Here is a 26,064-nt window from a genome sequence, read left to right on the forward strand (position 1 = left end):
TTTCAGAAGTATGTGACTTCCACAACAGCTAGCCTTTTCTGGGTTGCAATAAGGTAACTGGGAGATGCAGGGTCAGTTTCTACATTTGGGCATCTGTATATGGAAGTATGAAGACTACTTATGAAAGTAGTCTTCAAGTGCAGAAAAAAAGGCACTCCTGCCCTTTCTTTTGTTGGCTTGCAGCCCCAGCATGAACGGAGGCAAAGGCAGTTGCTGGGAATGAACAGACACCTTTTCTTTTGTTTATCCAGTTAATTTATTTAAGACATGTAGGTGATGAATTCAATGATAAAAAACACCTTCCTACCTATTGCTTTCTGAATATTGGCAGTTCTTGTATATCGCAGGATCCATACTGTAGGATCCTTATCAGATTAAAAAACTAGTTTATTTTTTGAGCACATTATTTTATTTACAGTTTATAAAGGAAGGAGTCAATCTGTCATAGAGTACATCTCCAAAAGAAATGAAAGAAAGAAAGAATCTTACTGCTCTCACACTTTTGTACAAGCCAAGCAGGGCTCATAGTAAGCATAGCTGAAATTACCTGACACTGTAAGTATTTTCTGGGAGAAGAAAAATTACTACTGTAGCTTTCAAAGTGGACATGGGCTGACTACAAATATGGCAATTACTGTAAATGTCCTCCTTGATGTACAGCACAGTCAATTTAATGTTTAACATCCTCTCCTCCTTTATCAAACATTTGTTTGAGAGGTCTATGGAGTAAAAGATTTACAGTACTGCCTGTAGCACTGTTAGAAAATGATGCATGGCAATCTTTATTAATCACATTAGTAGGTAACATTAACAGGAGTAACAGCTGCAATACACAGTCACACTTTAGGCCTTATAGAATCAAGAAAAGACTGTCATAGGGTTCTGGACTACAGATTATTATTTTATGTAAATGAAAGATCTGTAGAATTTAACAGAGAATATGATGTTTTCTGTACTTTGTTTTGTCTGGCTTTTTTTTTTTTTAGAATAAAACTCCTAATTTCTTAGAATTCAATGGCAAGCACCAATTATTTCTGAAATTATAATGGTTGTTAAAAAAATTCTACAGGCTGCTTTTTATTTTTCGCCTTGGTTGTTTTAGCTATTTTAACTCATTCTTATGTGACAAATACACAGCCTTCTAGTGTCAGCAGAGTATATCTCTTCTTTGAACAAACAAACCTTTAGTGAGGCTGCAATTCAAGTGAGCCTCTGTGTAGCTGACAGACATGCCATTTGGACTAAAGCCCTACAGCTTGTCACTGTGCAGCAGAAAGAGGCACTGAGATTTCCAAATGTGGCTCTGCAAATTTTCACATCCCCTAACCTATGACTGTATCCTTGACATGAAGCAATAAAGGAACAGCTTCCTTTGTTATCCACCTCTGCCAGGGTTTTTTTTTATCTGATTCAAACTCTGATTTGTACTTTAGAGCCATCCTTTCACATTCAGAAAATATATGGAAAAGATCTAACGTACACTGTGCAACGGTGGAAAGAACTGTTTATCCTGAACGGCCAAGAATACTCCTTCTGGTAAACTACAAGGAAACCAACTTTTTATTCATCCTGCTGCAGCAGGATTTCATAGCTGTCACAAAACTTTAAAATATTCAGATTTGCTAGAAGTGCTTTATGCCTGTCTGTATGGTTATAAGTACATAAGCCACAAATCTGCATTATTGCATTGCCCCAGCTAACACACATTTTCAGGCTGATTTCACAACTATGTGGAGCAAAATTGTAAAATTGTTCAAGGTTACGTTGTCCACATCAAAGATTTACAGCCTGAGTTTAAATAAAATTATTCTAATGTTGCATTTCCACTCCAAAGAGCAGTCTATTTTCCATCCAATAAAAGATTCAAGAAATATAGGTTCAAATTGATCTTTTTTTTTTCTAGGTAGGTCCAGACAATCTGCAGCATTCTCTTGAAACTCACATTAGTATTAATAAAAACTGCTCTTTACAAGGTACCACAGAAACACATGAGCTAGCATTAAGCAGTGCGTGGCAGGAAAAGGTGGAATAGACCCACTTGATTTTGACAGATCATCTTCAGTTTAATTCTCTAAAAGAAGATAAAAGTATTTCAATCTTCTAACCAATATACTGAGGCAGAAAACACTGTTCCATTGCAAGAGGAGAGATTTATTTAATTCCTATTCCTTCCCAAAAGGAGCACTACTAGGATTGTAAATATATTTTGAAAATTAAGTGCTTCAAGAATTTTAACTTCAGCCTTGTGATATTAGGTGGTTTTCCATCAGCCCAGTCTCCTGAATCTGTATGAGTACTACAAAGACTCTGTTTCTTCACTTACATAAAAAAAAAGCTTGAAAGGAGGGAGATTCCTGAAAGCTGGAGCTGCAGGAAAACAGGGACAAAACCTTCCTTGGACAAAGGTGACATAAAACAGACTACAGCCAGATCTAACCAAGTTATCTGCAGTTCTCTGTTCCCAGCACAGACCTTTTCCTTCAATTTTCCTTGCCAGGAGAATTCCAGGCTCATTAATATGCATGTGTGTGCTTCCTGAAAATGGGAAAAGCACTGTTGTACGCATAAGAACCAGGTTGCTGATGCCCAGTCCTTCAAAGCATCCAGGACTCTTTCAGAGGCAATGTGTGCTCTGTGGAGCTGAGGCCAAAAATCACCTCTGAAGAACAGTTCCTTTATTAACAGCAGATCCTCACAGTCTATGATTTCCTTCTGTCAAAGTATTATGAAATACTAAAAATGGCTTCATAAAGTCTGAATTATCTTGTTTCATGAGAAAATGGTCCAAGGCTGCTGTTCTCTTGATTAAATAATGTGGATGTGTCTGCATTTTTGCGGAAAACTCTTGGGTCAATTAGAAAAATTCTGTCAAACTATTAGGCCAGAACCATATTAAACATCTGAAATAGAATTCATCTCATCTAACTTTAGGGTATCTGACTGATTTTAGACATCTAGGGAGAGATGTATCACATTATTAAAAATACCTCCTTCTTCCCACTATCTGCAAATGGAGCCTGGAGTGACCAGGACAGATGTAGATGTAAGTCCATATTTGTTAAGACTATTCCAATCCATTCTATGCTCTGGAACTTATTAGCACACCATCAATTTTGTAAGATCATAATGCAGAACAACTCTAGAGCAAAGCAGTCCCAACAAAACCTGCTCTGCCCCTGCACCTTTGTCTCAACACAAAAGAATTACTTTGCATCATGAAAAAATACGGAATAGATTTTTGCCTCTGAAAAATGAGAATGCTGTGAGAAATGTTTTACAGGAATATATTTATTCCATTCCTCCTACATTTATTTTTCCCTGACAGATGTTTGCATACCTCATGCCATGTGATGGGAGGTTGGTAATTGCAGAGCCCCTCTGGTCACGCTGACACAAACCCCAGCTTGTGACAATATTTTTCATACAAACACAAACAGATGAGCAAAAAATCTAAGGAGACACTGTGTTATTGGAAAACTCTTTAGTTCAATGTTATTGATTTAAAAGCTAAGATTGATGCATGCGAACTTTTGAACTTACTCTTCCAGAGATGAGCTGCTGAAACTCCAATGTTCACCCACTGCCTACTTTACAGTCTCCCTGCATTTTCACATTAGATAACTCTGTTTGCTCACAAAGGTAATCTAGGTAAGTTATGCACAGCTGGCATGCATAAATTGTGCATATCTGTGACATCTGCCAGTGGACAAAAACACTCCAAGTATGATACATATTTCAAGAATGAGTGAATTAGTTCAAACTCAAGCTTTCTGCGCCATAATTGAATCAGATCTCTGGAAACATATGCAGTATTTTAATGGCTTTTTCATAATTCAAGGTATTAATATTTACTGGATATGGAACTATTTCAGCAACAAAGGAAGTGTAATACTTTTATTACACTGCTAATATCTTGCTAATGCTGTCTCGTTAAACAAGCCAAAACAAATCTGTGCACTTTTTCCAGAATTGCTGCATCTGTGCATTTATTTATAAGAACTACTGATGCAAGAAGTATTGCATTTTTCCAACCCTTTTATTCTAGTCTTTAGCTTTCATGGAAGCAAAACTACCCATACATTCTCTATTATGCTCTCACAAGTCTGTGTCATCTCCTATGTGAGAAAACACAGTGTGCTTGCCTAAATACCAAAATATTTACTGTGGCTCCTTTAATTAAAAACAGTAGAAGAGGATTAAGCATTAACTAACGAGGAGAAGGCCCAAAGCATGAATTTTTGCTTCCCACCAAGGTGTATTATTTCTGTGCAAGTAATAGACACCAAGGTGTTCACCTCGTTGGCAACTCTACCTAACTCAGCAGCTCTGGACATTTTTTTCCTACAGGCTGTAGGCAGGCTGAATATGCCCAACCCCACCCCAAATCGTGGGGATCCCCCATGGGAAATCCCTACTTACTGCCTCAGACAGGAGCAGTGGGAACCCCTCTGGCTTTTCAGCAGGACCAGGACAGGCTGCCTGCTGCAAGGGTTCCCACACAGCAGTCTTCAAGGCCATGACAAATGGCCCAGAGGCTGAGGGCCACAGTCGCTCTCAGAACCACACTGCCTCTCCAGCAGCCTGTCATCCATTTTGAGGATTGACTGGTACATGACAGAAAAATTTGGAAATCGCTGTCCCAGCTGAATTTCTGTGCTTCCATTGCAAGCTTGCTGTGCCAGGAGAGCTGCTAGGTCAGAACTGTGCTGCACTGCAAAGTCCCTTTTTTGGAGTTAAGCTAAGGGATTATGAGGCAGAGGGAATAATACATCATTATTGACTTTAATAGGTAGTGAAATGAAATGATAAACAGTGAAAATTTTGGCTGCCAGAAAACCAATTTCTGACTGTGAGGACTATCACTATCCCCATGGAGATGAGGATTTGTGATTTCTTGATACAAAAGCAAGACTGAGTTTTAATTTAGAGAATATAAAGAAGTTTGGCAGACAGTGTTCCCGCACTGGCTCCTGGACCTGATTGGAGGATATTGCAGCATTGTCCCTTTTAAATCTGTGAAAATCCTTTACTTCAGAGCCTTTCATGTGTAACAAAATGCTGACTATTGTTATGATAGATATGTCTATTTGAAACTTATAAGACTCTTTGTTAAAGAGTGGACAGATAGTCTGCTCTTGAATACACCTCAGATAGAGATCATGGTATTTTTTCAGAATTGAACTTCTTTGCCACTATTATCCATGTGCCACAGGAAGAAAAATGATTTCTGGTTAAGTTTTATGCAATTTATGCCTATTTTCATCCCCACCAAGGTCAGTGGTAAAACATGAAGCCCTGCTGACTGCTGCAGAAACAAAGGTTGGTTATTGAGGGCTATGGCTGCTGAATTCTTGTATTGCTCTGTGTGTGTGCGCATGTGTGCTTAAGATGAGGGAGACTTAGATGTATTGATTTTACAGCAGCTTTTTTCTCTGCTCTTAAATGAAATGGAATGAGGAGCAAATAGCCTGGCAAACAAAAGAAACAGAGCCAGTATTACAACTGCCCGAGGTTTTAAAATCCAAGCACAGAATCATACAGAAGCTTGGCTTGTGAGTCTATCTGTCATATGCCAATGTGAAATCTCTGCCAAAATGTGGAGCAGCCCGAAACCCACTCTGTCCCCTACTGCAGCATTAAAGGTCAGGAAAAGTGCTTGCTAATAAAATACTTCATTGGTTTCTGTGGCTGTCTGCAACAATGGGACTGAGAAAGGCCTTTCCACCTGCCCAGCTTAGGTCAGGGGTGCTTCTCCTTGGAGACTGCTGGTGCACTGCTGGAGAGCAGGCTGCTCTGCTGCAGTCACAATCCAGGTTTATTCCAGTGGTGGCACCAACTGATTGGGAAACTACATCCCTCCCTCTCCTGGTCCTTCCTCTCCCACTCCTTCCCCTCCCCTGGAAGCTGGCTGATTGCAGAGCCTCCAGGAAAGCGGTCTTTGTCGTAAAAGGCCAAAGTTCATAAACTTCCATTTACATCAGTAAACACGAACAATTCTTCCCAAGCCTGAGAAATCAATTCCCACAAGGCATCAGCCAGTCGTGCTTTAGTGGACTGAATTGAAATGCCCCTTCTAATCTGCATCAGAGGAATAAAAAGGATCCTATCACATAATGTGCAGCGATGGGAGGCGAAGAGGGGGCAGTACTCACCATTGCACATGCAGCGCACATTCCTGTAAAAGCGGGGGCACACAAAACTAATTCGCGCCGTGCTGTAAGTCATCAGGGAATGGGAATCAATAGACAGACTTTGCTCACAGTGCTGCTCCTGACAATCCAGTCCAGAGCAATTCTTCTCCAAGATAGCAGAAATACGAATCACATTTTCCAAGTGTCTCCTTGCATTGGTAAGCTTCTGGATCAAATAGGCAGGCTTATAGAAGCCGCCGCTGTGCATCTGAACGGCGAACAGCATGTCGAGCTGGCTGCTGCCCGCCACCGGCTGAATGCTAATGATGTGCAGGCTGTCCTGCTTCTGGGAGAGCACCGCGTTGCGCAGGGTGCGCCTGAACCCGTGCATGTGCAGGCCCACAAAGTCTTCCGGGGAAACGTTCTCGAAGCGGATGGTGACCGTGTTCTGCAGCATTTCCGGCAGCAGCTGCTCCACGTGCACCACCACGTCGATGGGCACCTGGAAGCGGCCGTCGCTCACGGAGACATTCAGGACGTACTTGCCGTTGTCCAGCCCTCCGAGGGCAATGATCTTCCCGTCATGGCTGTTGACCTTGAACAAACTTTTCTGCTCTGATTTTAGGGTGTATGTGAGGACATCGTACACATCCTGATCTGTGGCATGAATTTTCCCAATGACTCCCCCGGGAAAATCATCTTCCATGGTGACAATGAAAATCTCCAGTGGAATGGCGGTTGGTTTATGAATGCTCTCTTCAATAACCCTCACCTGAACATAGGTATGGGAAACCTGCTGAGGCTTCCCAGAGTCCTTTGCCTAATGTAATTTAGGAAAAAAAAAAAAAAGAAAAAAATAAGAAATAAAACCACACACGGAACACAGCCTGCAACCGTAACTTCTTGCTATGTATATTCTCACAGAATCAGTAAATCTGGAAAGAAGTTCTCAAACAACGCTCAAATGCATTTGCCAAATACATATGTAAAGAAGTGTCTCAGCCATTTCTAGCAGTGGAACTTACAAACTCTTTAGGGAAGCACTGATCTCTAAGTGGATTGCAGAGAGAAATGTGTCAGTAGAATGTCTCATTACTCAAACTGAAATGTTCCCAGGATCCCACAGCTATCACTTGTCATCTTTACAACAGAGAATATACCAACAACGTGGTACATTCAGCTCCAAACACAGTTTGGGCTCACTTCTACCCTGGAGAAGAGACTGAATTCCAGGGAAATAATTGGCCTTCTGCATTGCTTGGTGTGCTCCAAAGCACTCCACTCCCTGCTTAGTTTGTGTGGATGTGAGGGAGTTCAGAATTTTTCTACAGCATTCTGTCCTTCTTTACCCGAAGCAACCAAGAAACATGCTTGACATAAATAAAATTTATCATCCTCCAAAAATGAAATAGGTACTTGTGCTGTTACTAATGATAAAATATGAGAGCAGCACTGCAGTTGGAAAGATGACTGGATGACCCAGAGCAGGTATTATAGCATCATTTGCACTATTTTTATAGAGAGCAAAAGAGCAAGTCTGACAAAAAACCCAAGGCCATCTTGACAGAAAGGTGTGCAAACTTGAATCAGGGTCCTTTCCTACAACAAGAAAAATGTTTTATTGCAGTCCCTATTACGATATACTGCTCCACACATTTATTTGCTTCAGAGAAGAACAGAAGACTAAACTGCCACTAGGCAGAGATGTGGGACATGTTCAAAGATCTTTGTATTTGGACACAGGAGGAAAATTTAAAAGCTGAAGGAAAAAATGGGAGAATGACAACAGTAATACGGACACTACTACAAGTACATTAGTAACTCTAAGACATGCTGCTCAAATTTAACTCTCATGCCCAGTTTTGGCTACACCAGAACTCTGGCTAGCAAATGACTCAGAAAGTGGGATATTTTACTGTTAAGGCATGGTAAGAAAGAAAGAAAAAAAGATGATGATTTTTTATTTTCCTAAAAGGCTAAAAAATAGGTTTCAAGGATATTAAATGGCAAACTTGTAAAACTTTGATTTGAACTGTTAGTTAGCATCAGAGCCTGTATTTTGTGAACTGTAACCAACAATTGCCTCTAAGGATGCTACTGCTGTGAACATCATTAAATGTAGTTGTAAAGGAACAGACAGGCTGTGTTTAGAGAGATCAACAGCAGCAAAGCAAGTAGAGGAAGCAAGAATTTCAGACACAGCTTATGGGACCATGACTCATTTCAATGAAGAGGTTCATTCCCTAGACCTGCATATTTATTGAACCCTAATACATCTTCTCTGCCAGACCTGAGTAATGTGGACAAATTACTTTTGGATTTACAGGTTTTGGCAATCAAAATTACCATGCTTACAAAGCTTCTCAACGATTATTCTAAAGCTAAGTTTGAGCTGGACTTCTATTGCATGTCTTATTTTGACATTCTTTAAAAGCTAAGTTGACCTTGGAAATGTGATTTCATGAATTCTTGGAAGGCTTCCAAAAATTTATGATTAAATTTATGACTTAAAAGCAGAAATTATTTTCCTTCCTAAAGCAGTATTTTGCAGTCACTTGTTCTGGGGTGTATTTATATGTATATAATGCATTCTTCTCATTTTACTTCCTTAGCCACAGAAAAAAATGATGAAAATCTTAAACCATAACGGTTGCTGCTCAGAAAATTCATTTCATGCCAAGGAAATTGGAAAGGTGGCTGGCTACCTATTTATATTTATATGAAACCAGGTTTAAGAACATCAAAGAAAATATTCTGCATTGTGCATTTGCAAACTGGAATGTGTGGTATTTACTCATAGAATACAGTGCATTAAAAACAACCCATACACGGAAAGTACAGGCTACCTACCACTAAGAGGTTTTTTGTTTCAGTGTAAAATGCAGATGTAAAAATCAAGCCTTACCTGCACGCAGAGCACATACTCAGTTGAGACCATGTGCTTGAAGATGACTGCAGACCTCAAAACGCCATGAGGGTCCAGTGTAAACTCCTCCTCTTCATTTCCAGTGAGGATGGTGAAGGTAAAAGGGGGGCCATTGTGAAAAGAGTCTTTGTCTGTCACTACCAGCTGCAAAATGCTTGTGCCCACTGGTTTATTTTCCTTTACACATATACACAGCGTATAAAGAAAAGGATTAAAATGATACATATTGCAAGCATGAAATAGCACATTTTTCTATCCTGAATATTCAACTGAATGCTCTTTGCTGGCATTTCACAAGCTGAGCTTTGCTGACACCGCTTATGCCCCGTGGACCAGCGGCAGAGATGAAGGAACCCGCCACACCTCCAGGGCCTGCTGGGCTCTCTCTGATACTCTGTCAGATCAGGACTGACTAAAAGTCAAGACTCACACCCAGAGCAAGGTATAAAGAAATGTGAACTTATCCCAGAGCAGACATTTTGAGGTTGGAGTACCTGGTGCAGCAGGGATGAATGTTAAAATGCGTGACAGATGCTGTGGTTAAGGAGCCTCAGCAAACAGAAACTTATCAAAAGACTCAAGAAAGATTTGTTTATATTTTCCTTTAGATAAGATCACTTGATACATGTTTTGCAGATAGATCATCAAAAGGTACTTAACTGAAACCAAATGCCTGTGCACTTTAAAAGTCAGAGAAGTTTTTGATGTGCAGGAGAAACTTACTTGAATTACAGCTGTGTAGTTAGCTGGAGTAAACACAGGGCTGTTATCGTTCACATCAGAAATGTCCACATTGACCGTCACAGATGAAGACAAAGGAGGGGTACCACTGTCTCTTGCCTGGACAACTAATGAATAACCAGATATCTGAAAAAAGGTGAAAACATTAAATCATTGTGAAAATGGCCCTAAATTTTAACCCAGGCTCTTTACATTCAACGCACCACCATCCATATTCTAAGGAAAGCTGTTTGGCCTCATTACCTTCCTGCCCTTAGTATAACATTATCCTGTTTATCACCACATTGTGCCCCTACTTCTGTTTTAAAAGGCTACCAATAAACATAACAGCTTCATTGTACTAAAATAACTGCATCAGATAAAGCATTCCTGAAACCAAGGGGCAGACAGAAAATAAATGACAGATAATATCTGAACTCAGCCATTAGTCCTGTAAGCTTACATTTCCATCTCTCCTAGGTGTCCGCTGGGATAAGTGACCTGATTCTATTTATCTTACAGTTGGTTTCCAAGATATTATATAAATTGCTTATTAGAGCCAGCATCAGTTTGACACATACTGTTTCTAAAGCGGTGATGGAGAGCCAAGAAAAAGTTCACAGGCAGTTGGCTTAAACACACTGGAAAACATTTGGGAGTACGAGGGACAACAGTCTCTGTAGCAACAGAATATTATCCACCACTCTGCAGAAGATAAGTGGGCTTGAGTCTGCTTTTTTGCAACAGACACAAAACAGTGCAGTGCAGGCAGTTCAGTGCATCATCCACAGGCCCTCCACACACATATGTGCCCGTGTGTGAGGTGTGAGCATATGTGACAACTTGCAAAAGCTCTGTCTATGCACAGTTTATGGATGACAGTTGGATTTTCCGAACTGCATCCTTATGTTGGCTTCCTTAGGTCTTACAACTGCTTTTTACTGTACATTGCTCCTTGCTCTGCAGGGAAAGCTGCTGACACGTCTGCCCCCGAATCCTCCCACAGCGGAGCAAGAGAAGGGCAAAACATGCCAGATACAACACTCTGCTCCACCCTCTCAGTGCAGGGCTGGAAAGGGGAAAAGCATGGCCCTGCAGAGGGGAACAAGACAACGTTCAAGGGGCTTTTTTGGGAAGGGCATGTGAGGGAAGGAAATCCAAATACATTTGGAAAATGACAGCTTTTTTTGCGGTAGGGAGGAGCTCAGACCTAGCACACAAAATAAGGGGGCTCTTCTGGGATGGGGGAGAAAGCAAAAGGAAACATGTTTTTGGGGGGTTGTATGGAAGAGATAGACTGTGATTTGGTGGGGGCAAAGTGACACAGGAGGGAAGAGCAATCCTGAACTATGGAAAGTCGAGTAACTTGAGTAAGAGAATTAAAATCTGTTTTTTAACAGTAATTTCCACTGCTAGCTAAAACCAGAGCGTTTTGTAGAATCTCTCCCAGGTTTTTTTCTGCGTTCTCTTTAATTTCAATGTATTCCAGAAAGGTAGATGACAAAAGTCATGGTCTCTGAGTGGTTACAGCTCTGGAAATAAGTTCTCTTAAACCACTGAATCCTGGAAGTCAGCACTACCTTTGGGCATCTACAGCAGATGGGGCATCATACATAATTTTCCCTGAAGGGGTCAGAAACACCTGTGTCTAGGAAATGCGCCAAGGAAGCAAAGAAAAAGACAATATCACAGCTTATTTTAAGTGAGGAAAACTTTGGAAAATGCAGACCTAACACAGTTGGCATTACACATGCACACTCTTGTGAGGGTAAGTGTGTGTATCTGAATGCAGCTGCACATCACAAACTAGAAAAAGTCGTATTAAGGAACACAGCCTGTGCTTCTATTACAGCCAACTTGTAACACGCACAGCCATTGTTAGTCCCCTGTTTTAGACAGTCATTGGTAAAGTCATTCTACCACCAAACACGAACAATTTCATCCTGCTTTTGTCATAATACAGAAAGAGGTTTTTGCCACTGTTTTAAGAAGCAAGATTTGCTTCCAGTAAAGAGCTTCTTCAGCGGAGCCTATATTCTGAAAGTAGCAATGTGCTTCCCCAGTTTTGTGGGTGCATTGCTGAGAGGCAGGAGGCACAGATTTCCTTATGTGCTGCAAGGTTTCTGAAACCATGCAGCACTCTTCTGCCCTGCTAGCAGCACAGGCAACTGCATTTGTTTGTTTCTTTTCCCAAAAGCTGCTAATTGCTAGCTATGGCAAAATGGTGATAAATAATCCTGAATGAATAATGAAGTGAGCAAACAAAGCAGCAGAACCTATTTAATGAAGCACTCTTTCACTTTTGGTACAGCCTGGCCACTTCACAACATCCCCTCCCCAGTGGCATGTTTTGCAGAGCGCTAATTAATGGCTGAGGTCTCAGCTCGGTGCTCAGTGCCACAATCTGGAGCATTTTGTAACCACTCTGTTGCACACACAGCTGCACATGTGCGCTTGCACGCACAGCGGAAAGGAGGCAGCTCATTAACACAGCAGCAGCTCCTGCTGGCACCACGGGGCAAATCCAGGGCTGCTGCTCTCCCCTGATGCAGCTGAACGGGGGAGTGGCAGCAGAGCAGTGCGCGTGTAGAAACACTGGGGACAGGGCTGGCATGGAAGGAAGTGGGGAAACACCAGAAAGACCCGTTGGAGCATCTCAGGCTGATTGCTGCAGAGTATAAAAGAAACTCCTTCCACACAAGCTAGCAGCAGAGTGGAGATTGATGCACATCTGTAAGTCATTGCAAGTTAAGAAGTCCCACATGTCTTACCCTTTCTCTATCCAATTTCTTTTTAACCTTCACGAGTCCCAAAACAGGATCAACTGAAAATTCATTGTCTTGATCCCCGTTCACTATGGAAAAATGAATCTGACCATTGGGAGGGCTGTCCAGATCTTCTGCTATCAACTTTTTTTGAGAGAAGAATAAAAAATTAGAAAAATAAATATCAAGTGATCTGTATGATACATTAATTGCTCAACACACCAAAAAGTAAACTTCACATTCCATCAGACTAGTTATACCTGAACTGTACACCTCTAAAGCATCAATCCAATAGGTTTTTGTTAGGAGGCTTCACTTGGACCTTTTCAAAATTCTAGTCTGAAAACATACAGAATATTTTAATCTTAATATTCCATACAACACTCTCTCTCTGGATGTACAAGTTGCAAGATGAGAATATTGTGAGGTTTGGGGATGGCACACTGCATGCCAGACTAAACAAATACTATGTATTTGGAGCTCTGAGCAGCCTGGTGCAGTGGAAGGTGTCCCTGTGCACAGCACGGGGGTTGGAACTAGATGATCTTTAAGATCTCATCCAACCTTATGACTCTACGATTTTATTTCACTGAAAAGTAGAATTCTGCCTTTCTATTAAAATCTGTTTCTTTATAGCTGATTCATGTAATGTAACAAAATGCAACGCCTAAAATATGCTCTTGCTCTCTGACAGCATAACAGGGTTAAAAAGAAAGGCTCAGTACTACCACTACTCTCTTCTGGGGAGAAGCTGCCAGCAGCTTGGGGAGCAGTAGCAGACACAGAGTACTGTCTATAAAACGGTTTGGGGGCCTCAAGACGTAGTAATTGTCATAACTAGGCAGTGCAGCAGTTTTTTAGGGGCAGGGGGCTTCGTCACACCAAAATGGCACCCTGGCCCCGCTCACCATGAGCACGGAGTCGCCGACGGCCGCGTCCTCGCTGATGACGGCGCTGTAGACGGCCTGGCTGAAGGTGGGCGCGTTGTCGTTGACGTCCGTCACGTTCACGTTCACTGTCGTCACCGCGCTCAGCGCCGGCGTTCCCCCGTCCTTCGCCTCCACTACTAAGTAGAAGTCCTTGCACGATTCAAAATCCAAAGCTTCGACAATGGAAATCACTCCTTTGAAGCAAAGTAGGGAATGTCAACAGCCGGCAAAAAGTAAATGATGCCACAGAGCAAGGGATTTGACTGTAGTAGACAGTACAGCATGCTATTTATCACCATGGCACACATACAACACTAACTGTAAGACTGCCCAATCCAATAAAAATGTTTATTCAGGTTTCTACTGCTGTCGTTTGATTAGAGAAGGATGCCAATTGCACTTGGGTTGCCTCTGCAGAAAGGACCTTTACAAGGCATGAGGCAATGAATGGTTCCTCATGAAAATAGCTTTCATTATGTGAGGATCATAGATGAAGAAGTGGGGGCCATATACACCCATTTACCATCTCATTCACAGAGCCTTTGGGAGAATTGGATGCCGACTCTGGAAATAAGCCCTGACAAGTCAACAGAAATTCACTCCCACACAATTAACTTCTCATGAATTAAATACAAATGAATAGGATATGAATACCTCTGAGAAATCAGTTGTCTATCATTTAAGTGATTAAACAGAGACTTCCCCACTCAACTAGGTTTATAATATTTATGTTACTTCACCACACAACCAAAATTAAGACTCTCTGTAACTTGATTCACTGCATGCACCCAGATTCCCTCTAGGACAGAAATGATCTGATTTCTAGTGCTCTTACAAACCTCCAACAATATCAGCTTCCTAACCTTCTTAGGAAATGTATTTCAGGCCTTAATTTACATTATAGCTGGAAATTTCTTCCTATAATTTTACCAAAGTAATCCAAATGTAATTTAAAACCATTCACTGTAGACTAGACTAGACTATAGTTTATTTCCCTCTTCTTCACAGGTAATTTCTGCAGGCATGAAAACTAACAGCATGTCTTCTCTTTTCTAGCCTAAACAGCCTTAATTCCTTCAGTCTTTCCTGTTAAGTCACATTTTACAGACCTCAGATTATTCCTCTTAATCTTGTCTGGGCTCTCTCCAAAAAAATTCCACCTTTCAGCATGACTTGCTGAAAGCAGGACCCCCTAAGAGAAGCTTCCAAGGGGCTAGCAGAGAGTTAGGTCCCACTGATAAATGGTGTGAAGGACATTATTTTTCAAGCTCTGATCAGGCATGCTACATCACCACTCTGCTGTCTAGAAACTGAGCTCCTGCCTCTAAATGGATAATAATGGAGCTGTCACACATTAATGAATAATATATAGTTTTAGTTTTGGTGGCGTTTTTTTTCTGTGTGATTAAGCTTCATTATGGGTTTTTATTGATTTATTTCCTTGGTTTCATTGTCAAATGTGAAGTTAAGTATCGCTGCCTAGGCATATTTATGTTTAAATTTTTCTAGCTCTAATCAACATGATGAAGATGACAGACAACACACAGTTATGTTAAGTCCCTCACATGAGAGGCAGCAGCCTCCGCAGAGTGGAGAGCCATTTTTGCACACTATTATAGAAATGACACAATGCATAATTTTGAGATTTTTCATGTTACTAGCTATTACAGTTGCACCCAAAGAAGTGTTCTCTTTAGCTTTTATAATCAAGACTGCTTTGCTCCCAGACTCAGGTGTCAGATTTGTACTGGTCATCCTGAATGCTATGAGAAGAAGGGGATACACTACAGGAAGCACAGAATAAACAGGTTACAGTTGATGAAATAAAACCTCAGTGAGGATTAAGAATATATCCCGCTAAGGAAATTCGGAGAAAAGGAGCCATTTACACCAAATATGATACCTCTGTTTGGTATTTCTCATAGAGAAGCAGTGGTGGACTTCTAAAATTTGTGATGTATAACCAAAAAGACCTCAACCCAAGCCATGGCTGAAGTCAAAAAGACAAATCAGAACAACCTAAGTCAGGGAAGCTGCATATAGCTACATAAATGGCAATCATGTATTAGGACTGAACTGGTCCTAAGAGGTCCTGGTAGCACTGGCTGACGCTTTCTAAGGGGCAGACAGTTGAGGCTGCACTCAGCTGGTAAGCAAGTGAACACTGCAAGTGTTCAGAAGTGTTTTGCACAGTTGGCTAATAGGTTGTCACATCTATATTGGTTTCGACAGACTTACTAATGGAGAAAAGTATTCTCCACTTGAGCTGGGGCAGCCATGTGTGACCGTAGCTGACATCACTCTCCAACCTAAAATTGCTTTTTAACTGTGTAGTTAATTACACAATGACAAGCTGTGAGTCTCTGGCCTCGGAAGTCTTTTGGTCCAAGAGCCTTCCCCAAAGCATTCATGTTTTTCTGATGCTTTAATTCAGCACTGCAAGTAAGAGCCACTTTACAAACCTGTTTTTGAGTTAATCCTGAACTTCCCTTTCTCATTTCCTGATCTGATGAGATAAGCAATCTCAGCGTTTGTACCAATGTCTTGGCTTGTAGCAAAAACAGAAAGGACCTCGGTGCCAGGTGAGGTGTCTTCAGGTACCGTCACAAGATAATCTCTTCTTTCGAACACGGGAGGGTTGTCATTAATGTCCAGCACTGTAATGGTAACGGTGGCAAACGAGGATAAGGTCAGCACAATGCTTTGATCTGAGGCCTTTACAGTGATGTTATAGGAGGACTGAAGCTCCCTATCAAGTGGATGCTCCAAAATAATGATTCCTGATGACCGGTCAACTGAGAAGTAACCATCTGCAGAGTCTGACAGGGAATAGGTGACTTTTCTGTTCACACCTGAAAGAGAAGCAAATGGGAAAATGAAAATGAGAAACAAAGAGAAGAAAAATCTCTCCTCATCTAACAGAAACCCTAAGCAAAATCTGCTGTCACACTGAGCATTTCCAGTGGGGGTAGAGGTCACAGTGCCTGTAGGTACAGTATTGCTGAAAGTCGGGAGGTCAGGGCATGCTCTTCTCACATGACAAATCCCTGTAGATAAGTTAAGTTCCTTCCCTCATCATGATACTTTTTTTTTAAAGATTACTGTGCAAAACTGTTAGATATTGAAACCTGAAAGCAGAACCCAGATATCGTCCTTGCCCAGAAGAGTTTATAATTGAATTAGATGAGACAAGCAGAATGCTGAAATTGGAAATGTCTCAGAGCACATCTTGAAGGAATAGAAATGTACATAAGGGGAAAATAAACCCGTAGAAATACATCAGGTGGCACAGAATGTACTTGTTACCAGTGCTGCCTTGATTCCACTGTTGAGCAGAAAAATATTATCATAAGATGATACTTGTTAAACAAAAGCTGCATCAAAAAACTCATGCCAGAATATGAACATTTTAAAAAGGAAAGTCCCTCTGCTCCCCAGCCTAAGAGCAAAAATTGAGTTGTAAAAAAGGTATCCTGTGTTTTTAAAATCCTGCCCGTATTTCCCAATACAAAGCACCTATGCACCTAACTGCTGAATATGCAGATCTATGCTAAGGTTGTTGTCAGTAATAAGGCCTGAGGGGATGGTACTGAGTTGGTTTCTGTACTAGAGCGGGATAGCCATTTCAAATCTAATTAAAAGTGAACACAGATATAAGCTAATTCAACTCCCTTGATGCTAGCTGATTTTGTGATTTCGTCCTGGGTGCTTCAGTAAGAGATGATAACTAAAACACAAAGATGCACTAAAATGGAGAATCTCTGTTTATAACATCTCTCACTTGAGCATTTGCTGCTGTTTTTGTGGGAGAACAGGCTTTACAAGCCTCACAATAATCAGATGAACAAGAGCTACCAATCCCTTCTAGGCATATTTTGTTAATTTAAAATTTGTGACAGTATTATTCTGCTTTCCAGCAGCAAAGCATTGTAGAAATGTCTGATCAAAAGCAGCACAAATCACAGTTGTTTTCTGCTTGATGTAGCAGGAGTTGAGCATCCACACAAGGGGGAGCTGGGAGACTCTTTGTTCAATCACACGCACATAAAAGCTAGAGCAACTACAAAGTCTCAGACCCTACTTGAAGGGCATTAGGAATTATTATTTGGCTCTTCAGAGAATAAAGTTTTTATGCAGTGCTTGAGACACCAGAGCATATTTAAAAGGTTGAAATGCCTTTAAAATACGGAACAAATTAAATGGCAAAATTGCAGTGAACTAGGCTGTTAGAGTTTTTGTGTTGTTTTGGTTTGGTTTTTTAATCACAGCAAAGCCTCTCTATTCACCCTGGCATCACAAATGTGAAAAATAACATGTCCCACTTTCAGCAAAACAGCAAGGCAATCAAGGAACTGACTCCTGTCCTATAGGGCAGGAACTGAGCCCAAAACCTCACAGTAAATTCCTTCATGTTAAAACACGAAGGCTTTGAATACCCTACAGCTGCTGGAGAGCACATTCACCCTTTTCCTTAGTCTCTTGATACCTATAACAAAATACTGCACCAGCTGACAGCCAACCAAACAGACAAACACTAAAAAGTAGTAAAACCCTCTAGAAAGTGGAAGATTAAATGGTTGGAGGTATCTACGTTTCCAGCTGGGGAGGATCTCCTTCAGCTACACATCCTCCATGAACTTCTACTCACAAAAAAAGGACAGACATGACTACAACAATTAATGAGTTAGTAATAACAGCTGATCCCCAGGGTTGCTGGAAAATGGGATATTTTTCCCCTTGATTCAGAGCATACCACTGAGCACCCAACCCTCACATGAGTTTTAAGTGTAAAACTATTTAGTATTCTGCACCAGCCACTCTTGGTGCCTGCCAGTTTGTACACAGTATCAAACACTCCTCTGAGGCAGGGGCCCGAACACACACCTTCTACTCATCTGTAACTGCAGGACAGCCTTAGTCTGGTTTGCAGCTTCCTCTGGCACAAACTCCCTTTTTGATACTCACTACAGCACACCTGGCAGAAGATTCACATACCCCAGTCCTTGAGAGCACAAACAGCCAGAAAGGAAATGGCCAATGGATGCCTTGTGCCTTGAAACACCAGATAACTTCAGCAGGTGTATCTTGCAATGGGGAGTGGGGAGAGAGAATTTCGTGCATGCGACGCCACAGAGGGCAAGTTTATGTACAGGAGGTAATAACTCCAGTAAAGGCAATCTGATGTATAATCCAGGCCCTCTTCTTGTATTCTACCTCCTAAAAGTGATGTCCATGAATTAACAAAATATTAATAGTGTTTTTTGTAAGCCATTACTGGTGTTCCTACAATGGAGACAGATCAGATATAGATTATGGTGTTCTGGTTGCTCACTCTAATACATAGGATTTTTAGGCAGAAATAGAGACAGTAAAATCTTGATGTTAAAATCTTGATGTTAAAAGTGCTTTTATTTTTCCATCCTGGAAAATGAGAGAGGACTACAGAAGTTCCAGAGACATAGGTTATCTTGTACCAGTCTGGTATGATGAAGAGAACAGTCTTATTTTTCCCATGGGACATGAAAGAAAAAAAGAAAGTGCCATTTTATGCAAGAAGAGACAGAAGATTAGGTCAGAAGACCTGAGTGGGTATACAGATACCAACTCTTGGTGGCTTTTTGCCCAAATGCCAAAAGGAGAAAAAAAGGAGACATACAGAGGGAGATCTTAGCTGTGTGCTGACCCTCTCATAGAGTGTTTTGAGGGGCGGAATTTAATACTTGCTTCTTAAGAGTAATATCATTGAAAAACTGTGGCAGAAACAGCACTTGAAAGAAAGTGTTTGTTGCATCAATAGCTGTTTCTACCGAGCTTTCTGACCCAAAGCTGGCAGAGAAATGGGCATGAGGCAAAGGTGAAGTAGGAAGCTATTTCTATTGAAATTCAAAATGCTTTAGTCCGGGGGCTACCCTCTCCTGAGAGAGAAGTGTCCACCAGGGCATGTCAATGTCATCCCTGCCACAGAGGTGATGGTAGATTCTGCTACAAAGGAGATGCTTTCTGTGGAAAGGAAACAACTGCTTCAATGCCATGGCTCCTGCAGTGGTAAAGAGAGCAATCCTCCCACACTGCTTGCCTACAGCTCTTGGGGGGTTAATGTTTGCAAACTGTTTTGTGTCAACTCACTCACTCAAACTTTTCAGATTTCTAAGGTGCCAATCATGAACATGAGCTATTTGAACAAGGAAAGCCTTTGCAGGAATCATTATTACAATAAGAAAATTGCAGTACATTTCTTTTTAAATAAAGGAATAAGGTAACACCTTTTCTATTTAGACTTGTATTAGCATATGATAGAATGTTGCCCTTTGCCAAATCTCAGGTGTGAAGAGCTTGTAAAACACACACCCGCCTAGTACCTCAAACACCATTCTTCAAACAGGCTTTTATTCTTGGTTTCTTCTGTACTAAAACAAAGGGGCACACACTGAATGCCACAACATGGCAACTTCTATGTCATTACTAGTTTAAATAGGATCAGGAATATATAATAACTTTGCTTCACAATTCAGCACTATCAATATCCTCCTTGTACAAAGCACAGAGTCACAGAAGCATTCAGGCTGGAAATGACCTTTGAGATCATTGTCACATCTACACATCTTGAAATACTTCCCAAGGTTGTAACTCAACTACTTCATTGGGCAGCCTGTTCCAGTGCTTGACAATGCTCTCAGAGAAGAAATTTTTCCTTTTCCCCAATCTAAACCTCCTGTGGCCTAACTTGCTGCCATTTCTTATTGTTCTACAGCTTGTTACTTGGGAAAAGAGTCCCACCCTCAACTCACTACAACCTTCTTTTAAGTGGCTGTAGCGAGAGAGAAGGTCCCCCTGAGCCTCCCTTTCTCCAGACTAAACACCCCCAGCTCCCTCAGCTGTTTCTCATCAGCTTTGTGCCCCAGACCCTTCCCCAGCTCCGTTGCCCTTCTCTGGACACACTCCAGCCCCTCAATGTCCTTCTTGCAGTGAGGGTCCAGAACTGAACACAGGGTTTGAGGTGCAACTCAACTGAAAATGGTGGAGTTACAACACATTTTGATCCTGATTGCCACCAATTAAAAGGCTGAGCATTAACCCAACAGGCACAATCCCCATATGACAGTAAGTTTCTGCACTGGGCAATACCTTTAGGCATCACACATAAAGTAAAAGTTACACATATTAAAAGGCACACATAGTGTTTCTCCTTTCAGTTTTCATCTGTCACCCTGAACTCATTTAATGTGCTTCCCCAAATACAGCTAAACCACTCATTTTAGTTTATGTCTGAAAAAATGACATTAACTTTTGTCATCTACTCATTTTCATTTTGAAAAACCGATGAAAAGAAATGTAATGTCAAGTATTAAAAATAAACAAGATGTAGACCAGAAAGCAAGCTGAAAAAAATATTTTTCAGTTTAGCAGTGGTTTGTAGACAAACAAAGCAAACTGTCTGATTATTGTGCTTCCTCTTGCCTCTTTTATGATGCGATGATCAACACTGGTGTGTACCTATGACCCTTCCCAACTACCCAAATGTTAACCACAAGGCCAATTACTAGAAAATAAAAGTCCACAACTTCGTTAACAGCAAACAAGACAAAAGATGAATTCTAAACCAGATTTTATAGTACTGTACTCCATCATTTTGAGATGAAAGAGAAACCTTGCCTGAAGTACCTTGTTGAACTGTAAAAGAATATATAGCCCCATAGGGAAAATATTTCAAGTGATTTTTACAGCTTAAGCAGAAAACCTGGCTGAGTTCAGTCCATAACACTGCTACCAAGATAGAATTCCACTATTTTTCCTTTTCCTGAGGGAAAAAAATGGCCCTAACCCCAAAGGCCTGTGTTCACACCACTGCTCCAATGGAGTCAGGGTACCATGGGGTGAGAGCAGGGCAGACCTGAAGATAATCAGCCCCTTACTGAAGGGAAATACTTGACAGAAATGGGAGGTACAAACTCTTAGCAGTATGGGACCATCCATGGGTGTCTAAAACCCTGCTTTCCATTTCAGCTGGGACAGGAGCTGTCTTTTTGGTGGGAGGTCAAGATCTGGACAGTTGGCTCACCCTCCATCTCTTTCCTCCCAGGGATTTTCATATTCCTGGGTACTGATTTACATCACTTGACATATATACTTGTTTTCTTCAGTGATCCTGAGTCAATTTTTCTGAAGCTGGGACTTTGGAGATACCTGATTTAGGGTTACACATTGCAGCGGGAAACATAGGGAAACATAACCAGAAGCAGTGGAATGCACACAGAGAGAAAGATAAAAAACACATACACACATATGTAAGCATGACTAGAACCATTAAGGTAGAAAAAAACCTCTAAGACCATTGAGTCCAACTGCTAACCCAGCTCCAAACCGTATCCTCAACCAGCACATCCATGCACATTTAAAACACTTCCAGGGGTAGTAATTCCACCCTGGACAGCCTATTCCAATGCCTGTGAAGAAATCTTTCCTAATATTCTAATCTAAACCTTTCCTGGCACAACTTGAGGCCATTTCCTCCCGTCCTTTCATTTGCTACCTGGGAGATGAGACCAACCTCTACCTCACTACAAGCTCCTTTTAGGTAGTTATTAAGAGCAAGAAGCTCTCCTCTGAGTCTCCTTTTCTCCAAGCTAAACAACCCCAGCTCCCTCAGCCTCTCTTCATCAGACACGTGATCAAATAGTTACTATATTTTATATATTTGTGTATGTGTATATACATAGAGACTATTCATGTACACATATGTTTAAGTGTTTCAGTTTAAAGACAGGGTTTATTCACTCAATATAATCCAAGAGATACAATTCTCCCTTGTCTACTTCTTTGCCTCTATGTTGTTAACAATGCCTTGGAAAGCTCAAAAATTAAAGAAACTACTAGAAATGAGAAAGTGTGAAGAGAGCCAGAATCCTGAGAGGTCATCTAATTTATCCCTGCACAAAGACAAGATGGATGCAATTCATCCCCAAACAGAGGCCTATCCTTTGATCAGGAACTTGCATAAGCTCCTTGGACACCCCAGAGTCTCACTTTTCTTACAACTAAAAATCTTTTTGCTGACTTTTTGCTGAGATTGAATAAAATTAATAAAAGACAAGGGAAAAGAAAAAAGAACAAGGGTCAGCTTCCTTCCTCAGAGCTACTTATCTGAAAGCTGAAGACTGTTATATTTTATCATCTCAACTCTTTTTTCCCTGGCAGACCCTCTCAACTGTTTCAATATTTCCTGACTTTTCTTCCAGACTTGTGATCTCTTTTGTCAATCTCCTACATCTTCCTGGAAAATGTAGCCCACACCTTCTTGGAAGTGTTGCACCCGGAACAACACAGCCTTTCAGGTCAGGATTTGCCAACACCAATTAAACAGAAAGAATTACTCATTTTTTCCAGTGTTACTCTGGTTCACCCATCTCATAGAATATTTGCCTTTTCATAACAGTATGAAAGAATAAATACCTTCAGCCTGTGGGTCACAGGTGCACCTCTGCAGCCACCAGCCAGACAACACCAGTGCACTTGGTTCTCTTGCCTAAACATGGATGTCACACTTATCTTGATGTCTTGCACTGGGCTTTTTCATACCACTTTTCCAACTGTTAAATACCACAGCTGCAGCTTTGGCACTATCCAGGGTAACTTGCAGCACCACTCTGCTTTCTGACATTTAGCAATACAGTCCTTATGCCCATTTATGTATTTAGGAATCAAAATAGCAATGCTGCGCTCAGCACCTTTTTAACTTACCCCTCCAGTATAAAGGTTACTACAAACTCCCCTGACAGCAGTTTGGTGTAGACCATGTTTCCCTGGCTTACACATAAAAATATGGTGCAGTACAATGCCATAAAACTCACTAAACCTAAGCCATAACACTCATAATATTTATTTCAATAAGGCCTCCTCACATGTTGCAGAAGAAAATGAGACTGGTTTGATGACTTCCAGTTCCTGAACACAGACTGGCTTTTAGTCATCTTGATACACACATCTCATTATTTTAATACAAGGAGGGTTACTGCATTCCCCTGACTACCCTTGAAGCTTTAAAAACATGGCCCTGTGAGGGATTCAACAGGGTTGTGCTGAATGTTTAGTCAGAGGTTTTCAAAATCCCTGAATACCTTGTTTATTTACCTCCTAACAATAAGTCAAGTCTAAACTCCGAAGAGCCTATTATTTTTTAATTTGGTAATTTTTCAGGGCTCTAGTGTGCTGTATCTCTGCATTCCTATTAGTGTTTTTGCGTTTAGTAGGAAGGCAAAATCCAGGTTTTCTCCTGAACAGCTCACTGAGTGAATTTGGACTTGCAAGTGTCTGTAGGACTGGCCAGACAACTGGGGAACGTTGGGCTTTGCCCTTCCACTCTCCTTATGGAAGACTCGACAGAAGTCTAATGGTAAGGACACCTTTCCAGGAAGAAGGAGCATAAGGATACATCATCATGGACTGTTGCTATTCATTGAATAAGCTCTGAGGAACAGAGCCCAGAAAAAAATCAACCACCAGGCTACAGAGCAATGCTCACTCATGCCTTTTGTTTTGTGTTCTTTTTTTTTTTTCGTTGTATTTTTTTTTTCATTTTTTTGTTTTGTTTTGGGTTTTTTGGCTTTTTGTTTGGGTTTTTTTTTTTTTTTTTGGTTGATTGGTTTGTTGGTTGGTTTTTTCTTCCACGGCTGATTCCCAAATTCTTTCTGAAAACAGCTCCAGTGACAGTGGACAGGCCTCCCTACTTAAACTACACCTCCGCACTGTTTTGGATTGCTAGAGTAAAGGGAATTAATAATTCATGTATTTTTCATATTCTGCATTAGAGCCCTAACCCCGGTACTATTTTAAAAGTCTGTGAGGCAACGATGTGGGTGAAGATATAGGAAGCACCATGCATATTTTAAAGAGAATGAGTCATTCTCTGTAAAGTATCTTGTAATATTTATTTTATAAAAACCCAGACAATACCTAGAACTGCCATCTAGCTGGCCTCATTACCAAAGTTAACTACCTATTAGTTGTTGAGTTTTAGTACATCTTCTGTCCTATTATCTCTGTTATTCTTTTCATTCATGTTTCGATCCCTGCCTTCATCTTTTTCAGATCCTGAACACTCCAAAAGTTTCTAGATCCATTTTAAGGGACATGCCCAACATTAACAAACAGGCAAAGCAAATGTTTGCTGTGTACTGGTTTTGCCAGAAAATGCCAAAATCAGTACCTACTTCAGCATTTCTATTATTTTGTTACTCACCATTACATGTAATTCAGAGAGCTGCTCTCCAATCAAGCTGTGACTGTCTTACACCTCTCTCTGACCCTCCTGCAATCTCACCTGGCAACACTTCACACTTCCCTGAGCCCAGGGAAGTGTGGCAGCTGTGACTGCAACACGCTCAGTTGCCCTAATTCCTTCAAGAGCAAATCCCACCATTGATGAGGCTGAAGTCTGTACTCAAGAATACACATGTGTATTCTTGAAAGTGGGGACCCATTGAACAGCCTGAGTGATTTTTTCCATGCTAGGCTCACCAGCATCCTGATGCCACTTTTTAAAAACCAGTGATAAACCTCAGAGAACTATCTATATTCTGGTCACTGCTTTGGCAGGTACTTAATTTTTATTGTTTTAATAATTTCTTCTTTTTTCTCATTGACACAAAGAGAGGACAGGAAGAAAAAGAAGACAAAATACACCTGCTTCCCCATCCTCTTGGAGGTAGGTACACACTAAATTGGACTGGCTGAAACCTGAAGAAGAAGTCATATTACCACTTATCCCTAGTAAAGAAATTTATTATTTCCTGTGCAGGTGCCTTGTGAGCAACACATGGTAAGGGTAAGGGTTTGAGTGTGTGCTTTTTTTGACGCAGTCTTTATTGAAACATCAAAATCCATGAGGTCAAACCTTGCAGGAAAAATATAATTTCTTGACACAGATTTCGTTGAAATCCACCATAAAATTTTCCATCAGAACCTGAAAGAAAATGGCACTCCTTCCCTCAGTTTACCAGCTTCCCTATCAATTCTTGTTGGAGAAGTTTGGGTTTAGGAAGCAGATGTCTCCTACTAAGAAGGTCAAACTACTTCCCCCAGGAGGGCTGAGTCTCTTCTGCTGCAGCTCTTCCACTTTGTGTGAAAAGGTGAATAATTAGCTCCACATGCCAAGAATCAGACTGATTACAGACTTGATTTATTTAAACTCGCCAGATTAAACACAAATGCACTAATCAGGTGACAACAGAATCCTTCTCATAAATCCTGGTCCAAATAATATTTAACTCTATAAAACTGCTTAAAGAACAGAGTCAAATTCAACCACAATTCCACAATTAACCCATATAATCTGACTGTATAAACATATCTGTGGGAGGGTCTCAAATCTTATTCTGGCTTCCTAAATTAGGCTTTCAACAGCCATATTTTCTCTCATATCCACCTAAGTACCAAAGCATCAAATACTAGGAACAAAGAACAGAAATCCAGGCTCATCGTTCAAATCTACTGACCCCAAAACTAGCTGGTTTGTTTTTTTTTTTCAGAACTGGTGAATAAACCTTAGACCATTCTGCTCGCAAGGCTACAAGCCCTGCAGAAGCTGGGACACATCC

The 26,064-nt window shown here is 40.9% G+C and overlaps 1 protein-coding gene across 7 annotated transcripts in view; it reads right to left on the minus strand.

The window, feature by feature from the left end:
• FAT3 (FAT atypical cadherin 3) overlaps window positions 1–26,064 on the minus strand; it is a 391,200-nt gene that overhangs the window by 32,706 nt on the left and 332,430 nt on the right. For 6 of the 7 annotated variants that reach the window (XM_054270169.1, XM_054270168.1, XM_054270170.1 and 3 more), the window contains exons 15-20: window positions 15,934–16,323; window positions 13,451–13,665; window positions 12,549–12,686; window positions 9,781–9,924; window positions 9,037–9,234; window positions 6,153–6,951 (exon numbers count right to left, since the gene is read on the minus strand). In XM_054270169.1, coding sequence (XP_054126144.1) covers window positions 6,153–6,951; window positions 9,037–9,234; window positions 9,781–9,924; window positions 12,549–12,686; window positions 13,451–13,665; window positions 15,934–16,323 — 1,884 coding nt within the window. The remainder of the gene's footprint in view (window positions 1–6,152; window positions 6,952–9,036; window positions 9,235–9,780; window positions 9,925–12,548; window positions 12,687–13,450; window positions 13,666–15,933; window positions 16,324–26,064) is intronic. The other variant, XM_054270172.1, reaches the window with a different exon arrangement.

Source organism: Melozone crissalis, unplaced genomic scaffold (genome assembly GCF_028551555.1).
Source record: "Melozone crissalis strain CALT ecotype California unplaced genomic scaffold, PUWL_Pcris_2 ptg000008l_1, whole genome shotgun sequence".
In the NCBI taxonomy this organism is placed as follows: domain Eukaryota; kingdom Metazoa; phylum Chordata; class Aves; order Passeriformes; family Passerellidae; genus Melozone; species Melozone crissalis.